The sequence below is a fragment of the Phasianus colchicus genome, chromosome 1 (assembly GCF_987193195.1).
Source record: "Phasianus colchicus chromosome 1, bPhaCol1.hap1.1, whole genome shotgun sequence".
Classification (NCBI taxonomy): domain Eukaryota; kingdom Metazoa; phylum Chordata; class Aves; order Galliformes; family Phasianidae; genus Phasianus; species Phasianus colchicus.
The window spans coordinates 55223208-55230113 of NC_143436.1; the positions used below are offsets into that span (position 1 = coordinate 55223208).

The 6906-nt window shown below is 51.6% G+C and overlaps 1 protein-coding gene across 2 annotated transcripts in view; it reads right to left on the reverse strand.

Annotated features, from left to right (window-relative positions):
* The window catches only part of CHST11 (carbohydrate sulfotransferase 11), a 152808-nt gene extending 147785 nt beyond the window's left edge, over nucleotides 1–5023 (reverse strand). The window contains exon 1 of one of the 2 annotated variants that reach the window (XM_031600032.2): nucleotides 4814–5023. In XM_031600032.2, the coding sequence (XP_031455892.1) occupies nucleotides 4814–4916 (103 nt within the window). In that variant the 5' untranslated portion in view covers nucleotides 4917–5023. Of the gene's footprint in view, nucleotides 1–4798 lie in introns of both variants that reach the window. The other variant, XM_031600031.2, reaches the window with a different exon arrangement.
* Between the last annotated feature and the right edge of the window lie 1883 nt (nucleotides 5024–6906).

Below are 6906 nucleotides of genomic sequence, written 5' to 3' on the forward strand. Positions count from 1 at the left end.
TCTCTCATTGATTTGCTGCAGTCTCTGGTGGTCTCATCTCCTACTTAGAGCATAAGGCTGGTGCCAGAAACAGCACTTTGTCACACACCAGCATTTTGCCCACAACAAAAGGATGTTATCTACAACTTGGATGCTGAAACACAAATAAGAAGGAATTAACAGAACTCTACAGTTTTTGAATTGCTACTTTAAGGACAAATACCTACTTCATCCACAAAGATCTTACATGAATGGGCTCCACAGGGAGCAGGAGCATCCAACAGAAATGGGAACGTGCTTTGAAGCATTATCCTTGTAGTATGTGGTTTCTGAATCTAAATGACCTACCACAGACATTATCTATCTTTACCCCAGACACGTCAGATATACAACAAACACAGAATTCTTGAATTTAATTTTCTTTCCTTAATGTGAAAGGAAGAAGAATCTTTTCCCTCCATCAATTTAAGCACAACCCTTCAACCGCACACCCACACTTGATTTTATGTCTGTTGACACTCAGACAAGTCACACACAGAATTCAAACACCTGCCTTGAACAACACGAGCAATCCGCAGGAAAAACCCATCAGACTGAAACCCTCGTGTCCCCAGCCATGTTCCCAGCTCCCTCGGGATCACCCTGGAGTTGATATATAATACATATGCATGAGCCCAAAAGGCTCGAGATGGAAAAAAAAAAACCGAACTGTTCTACAATGACATTCACACAAGGACAACCGAAGCAGCTTTGTCAGGCAGGATTTGATGCAGTATGTCTCGCAACAGATGCTGGTGCTGGGAAGAGCAACGTGAGCCTAACTTCTTCCAATCTCCAAACCATTTTTAGACTTGTCGCGTGGTATAGTGTAAGATAAATGACCTGGAACTCCAGAAACAATGGAAGCGATTTAAGAATTCACAAATACACCCCCACTATGCAGAGGAAACTAACATGCCAGTTGCACCTGATCAACTGTATGACTCATTTCTTATCATTACAGAATTACAGCTTTGGATTGGAAGGGACCTTTAAGATCATGCAATTCCAACCCCTGCTACAGGCAGGGACACCTCCCTCTAGACTAGTTTGCTCAAAGCCCCATCCAGCCTGGCCTAGAGTATTTAAATTGCCTTATGTTGCTTTATTTATTTCTATTTCGAGAGGAAAATAAGTTCCCATTCACATCCACTCTTTATCTGTGAGAAAATCTGACTTCAGCCAAGGCAGTTTTACATCTGAGAACGTGGAGTTTTACTGCTATGAAAATCAGCACACAGTTTCCCCCGCATTAATTAGTAGTAATAAAAAAAAACAGTGAAAGCTTGTGAAAATATATGTTGTAGGAATGGTATCTTCAGAGCAATAAACATTCTGATAAACTACTGTTTCCTACAACATTATTGTGGCTAGAGCCACGTAATTTTGCCTTTGAAAACATTCAGAAATAAAAACCTACTTCTTAAGGTCAGCAAGTAGCTGTCACAGAAAAGCTGTACACAAAGACTGAGACAGAAGAAGTCACCCTTCTGCTAAGTCTCACAGTCACCAGGAAGGCTTCCAGAGACACAGAACAGCTTAACTCTTAACTTTGAGCACATCCAGACCATCGACACCTCTGAGAACAGAGACCTGAGCAGCTCTGTGCACCCTAGGCACATGGTCCCATGGAAATCAGCTAAAAGCTTCCAGGGACAGTGACAGCGATCACAGCAGGGCTCCAGGGGATGGATTTTGCTGCACACAATTAAATGAGGGCCAGATCCTTGTGGCTGTCAGCCGAGCTCCATCTCAGCATCCCAAATGGAATAATTTAAAGCCAGTGTATGGGGTCCATCAAAGGAGTGCCACACACCCACTGCTCTGCAAGTCTCCTTCCCCTTTAGAAGTAGGGGAGGACGCGTGGATCACTTGTGAGATGGGAGAATGCTGCATTGATTTTCAAACAGAATCTTCCATCAAAATCAATAATAAGCTCATCTTCAGACAAAGAAAAAAAAATCCTCACACCATCTGAGCTGTTCCACCATGGGAACAAAGGTAGGCAGCAGCCCTCTGCCAGGAAAAGCAACCATGGGACAGACAGCACTGTGTGAGGAGCTGCTCAGAGAATCGCAGACCAGAGTCCATCCAAAGACCTGGCTTTTGTCAGCAAGCACAGCCAGCAGCAGCATGCCAAAACAGGCACTGAGAAAGGGAGCAAAACAAGTCCAGTCTGCAATGACAAAATCAAATAAAAAAGATTTACACCAAGTTTCTTCATCAACACGTCTCAGGTAAAAGATACTGTCAGTTTCTCTGCCTTTCTGAGGACTCCCCCAGCAGGAGGGATCCCAGCGCACCCAGCCTGGCCCCAGCCCAGCAGCCCTGCACACACCATGGCACCATCCCACCCGATGCAGGGACATGCAGGTGCACCAGGAACTGCAATGGGCCATCCTAACAGCCCAGGGCTGACCCTCCACATGCAAACAAGATCCAGGAGCACAAAGCAATCATTGGGTCACACTCATTCCACAGAGAGCAAGTGGCATAAAAGCAAAGAGAAGTACCCTGAGCAAGGACCCAGGAAAGTCCCCATGCAGCTACAGCAGTTACTGAAGAATTTTTCGTTCCACTAGGCATTTTTTGCCTTTTTTTTTTTTTTTCCTTCCCAAAAGAAGTTAGACAGACAGGAAAACACAGTCACTAGTGCCATTTCCTCCCTCAGGAACAAACAGTGAGCTGGCCTCCCCCAGATCCTCAAACAAGACCCAGGGGCTGGGATTATCTCCTGACTTTTCTCTGCAATTTTTCTAAGAACACCTTCCATTAGCTGTCATTTACCCCCAGGGAACAATCTGCCAGCAGGGACTTCTGCCGCAGTACTTGTTGGATTTGTATTGGAGTCACTGTCCCTGCAGGTGATCAAGAGCCGTGTGGATGTGGCACTGAGGGATGTGGTCTGTGGGCATGGTGGGGATGGGCTGACAGTAGGACTAGGTGATCTCACAGTGCTCTTTTCCAACCTTAATGATTCTATTTTATTTTAATGATTCCAGAGGGAGATCTACACTCAGACCTTCTCAAATGGGAAGTGCTTATCTGACACTGAGGAGTTATCTTGACCCTGAGCATGGCTGTGCTCGTCACTCGGTGGCCTTCCAACATCTTCACCTTCTGCATCGCACCTAAATGGTTCGGAAAGCTCGGCAGACAGAGACCAGCTTTCCTAAGATTCACCAAGAGCACCAGGGAAGTGAAGAAACAGCCAGATCCTGAATAAGGAGCTTACACTCCTTGCAAAGAACTTAACCGAACACCTACCTTATTTCCCATTCACAAGAGTGGGTAGAAACTCTTCAACTAATTCTGGCAGAGCGCTGTAAGTGACTGGTGTCAACCTAATGTCTGAGGCAGCTGCGTCCTGCAGCCTTCCTAAGGAACACACTGCTGTGCCAACCTCAGGGCAAAATGCCAAAGCTCCTCCTCTACAAAAAGGCTATCAGCCAAGATCTTGAAAAGTTTTAATACATCACCAGCCTTGCACTCTGCCCAGAGTCCAGCCCTACTGAGTTGAGTGATAGAACAGGAAGGGTTGTAAGGAAAGCCTATTATCACAAACAGGTGCAACTGCAAGCAAGGTTTTTGTACCCCACATACAATAACCCAGATGCCAACGCACAACCATGTAGTAGATACCTGACTAAAAGAGCTGTCTGAGCTTTGCAAAACACATTCAAAGGGAACGGTCAGACCGTACCTCAATCTAGATTAGCATCTGGTTGATTTCCAGCAGCATCCGCTACAGAAACAGTCTACATTTAGGGAAAAAAAAAGCACAGAAGTGGCAATGTTCAAGAAGATACAACAGAGATAAGTGGGGTTTGATCTCATTTATTTCCAGATCTGCTTCACACACGCTAACAACCCAAATACGCGTCATATGGAAGACGGGTGCAGCTCATCCTCCCCGTGTTTTAACAGCACCACGCTCTCACCTCAGCTTTGGTGAAATGCTCTGAATGGTACCGAATCTCAGCCTATTTACAGTTCCACAGCAGCACAAACACAAAGCCATAATCTCCAGTAGTTAACTATGGAGCGCACTGAGGATCCTTTGAGGGTGATTCTCACACGTTCAAAAATATGCAGTGAAATATTTTGCTTCACTTCTCACATACCGCACGCTGAGTTTTTGTTCCAATTCACCCGAAACTTGGGGAAAAGCGACTCTTGGCCAAATTTTCTGCACACGCACCTGGACTACGTTACCTGCAGAACGCAACCAATGAATGAAAAAACACGAGAGTTCAATTGCTGAAGCCGTATTGCAGCTCGCAGCCGCGTGCGGTGACCTGAAGCACTCGGTTAAAGCCACCCCCGGGTCCGATGGAACCGGTGGGGACGCAGAGGGGAGAAAGACACGCGCCGCTTTCCGCAGGAGCCGGCACAGATGGGCGCCGCGAGAAACACATCCATCAAACCAACGGCACCAACTTCGGGCGAGCAGGCAGCTGACGGGGAACCGCTACGCAGAGCGGTGGGTGCGCTGCCTCCCGGCTGCAGCACGGAGCCCTGCAGCGCCGCACGCCTCCCAAAAACTTCAGGGCAGGCGATTTTTAATCGACTGCGCCCCAGCAGCCGCGAGCGGGGAAGCGAAGAGCCGGGCTCTGACCTTCCTCCCCTGTAACCATCCCCGCTTCTCCTCTCGGTGCGCCGCTCCCGCCGCACGACGCCGGGCGCGCAAGGACCGAACCCCAGCAAAGTTTCCTCCCGCCCCGCGCACCCCGGGGCGGCCGCCACCTGCGGCGGGGAGAACGGAGCGGCAGAGCCCTACCTGGGAGCAACATACTTTGGAAATAGAAGATGACGAGGATGAAGGAGCCCACGGAAGTGACCAGGACCATCCTGCACACCCGGTTCATCCTCATTACTTCCAGCACCGCCGGCTTCATGGCGCTGCCCAGCAGCGCAGCGCCCGGCTCAGGCTCGCAGCCGCTCCGCGTTGCCGACGAGGGAGGAGCCGGAGCCGGAGCCGGAGCCGCCGCGCCGGAGGATGCCCAGGCGCCCGCGCCCCGCACCGGGGGGCGCTAATGCCTGCGCTGGGCGTGACCACGGCGCTCGGCAGGCGGAGGGGCGCTCAGCGCGGCGCGGGGGGAGGCGGGCCGGGCGGGGAGCCGGGGCGGAGCGCCGCCCCCCCCTCGCCAGGGGGAGAGATGGTCCCGCCCGGCGGCGGCGGCGGCGGCGGCGGCGGGCGGGGACGCGCCGGGCTGCCTCGAGGGGCCGCCGCCGCCGCGGGGCGAGGGGCGGGGCGCGGTCGGCGCCGCAGCGGTGTGCTGCTGCTGCTGCTGCTGCTGCTGCTGCTGCTGCTGCTGCTGCTGCTGCTGCTGCTGCTGCTGCTGCTGCTGCTGCTGCTGCTGCTGCTGCTGCTGCTGCTGCTGCTGCTGCTGCTGCTGCTGCTGCTGCTGCTGCTGCTGCTGCTGCTGCTGCTGCTGCTGCTGCTGCTCGCCCTGAACTTGGCCGCTGTCGCCTGAGCTGGTTGTGCCCCCGAGCTCCGTCTGGGGAGAAACGTTCCTTGCGCCTGTGGCGCGCGTGGCTCCGTTAATCCTAAGGCTTTATCTCGCTCGGCGTTATGTAAGGCACGGCTCCGTGGCCGTCTCTGCCGCACCGCTGTGCCGTCCCAACCGGTAGCTGTGAATATTTATAACCGCTGCCTTTCGGGAGCACTGAATCATCCCCAGCGCTCACGCTGCCACCTGGCACGGCAGAAACGAGAGGGCTCTGGGTTTAAGCGTATGGCTTCTGTCTTCCCGGCGAAACAACTCATTGCTCGGTTCCACGTGGAGAAGAAAAGCCCTCGGGTGGGCCGGCGGCAGAAGCCAGCACGGGGCCGTACGTGGGGGGACACGGAGCGCTGACACGCAGCAGAACTAAAGGGACCCGCCGTGTCTGCGAGCTGTGGTGTCTGTGCGCGGGCTGGGACATGGCACACCCCACTGTGTCCGTGTCCGTGGGCCACCTGCACGGCCAGCTGCGGCTCCACCGGGCCTGTGCTGGGCTTCCCGCCATCACCTCGTGCAGGGCTCCCAGAGTGGGACTGTCCGCTTGCTCAGGACAGGATGGGTGCTAAAAAATGTGTTTGAAACCAGCACGTCTGTGTCATCCTTGTGCCGTCTTAAGCACTCCGCCTGTTCCCCTGCTGCGCCCAAATACTGGTTTGCTGCTGCTTTCCTTTTTGCTAAAGTGAAAACCATTTGGCTGAAGCGGACACCATCAAGTGGGGATGGCTTTAAAGTAAAAGAGGGGACATCAGGATTAGATGTTAACAGGAAATCTTTCACTCAGAGGGTGGTGAGGTGCTGGCCCAGCTGCTCAGAGAAGCTGTGGTGCCCCATCCCTGGAGGCGCTCAAGGCCAGGTTGGATGGGGCTCTGGTCAGCCTGAGCTGCTGGGTGGCAGCCCTGCCCATGGCAGGGGGTAGAACTGCATGATCCCTAAGGCCCCTTCCAACCCAAGCCATTCGAAGACTCCATGATCTATAAGAGGATTTTTTTTTTTTTCTAGCTTTCTGTCTGGTATTCCAAGGTGGGTCGAAGGGGAGAGGTCTTTGAAATGAAAATCACCCCAAACAGACCCAGCCCAAAGCTGGCGGCTGGAAAGCAAGTGGGATAAAACACATTTTAAGCCAGAGAAGAAACAAAAAGAAACAAGAAGTGAGAATATTTCTTCCTGGGTAATTATGACAGAACCATATGAAGTTATTAGGGATTGCCATTCAGACAATTAAAAGGCTTTTACCTAAAGGATGAACCATTTGTCTAAACACTAGTGACAGCAGATGATATAGGCTTGGCCTGAAACTGCTTTTATTAGAAAATATCCATTTTGCTTACTTTCTGTGGATGTATTTCCATATTTTTTTTTTTTAGCAGTTTTGACAAGCAGT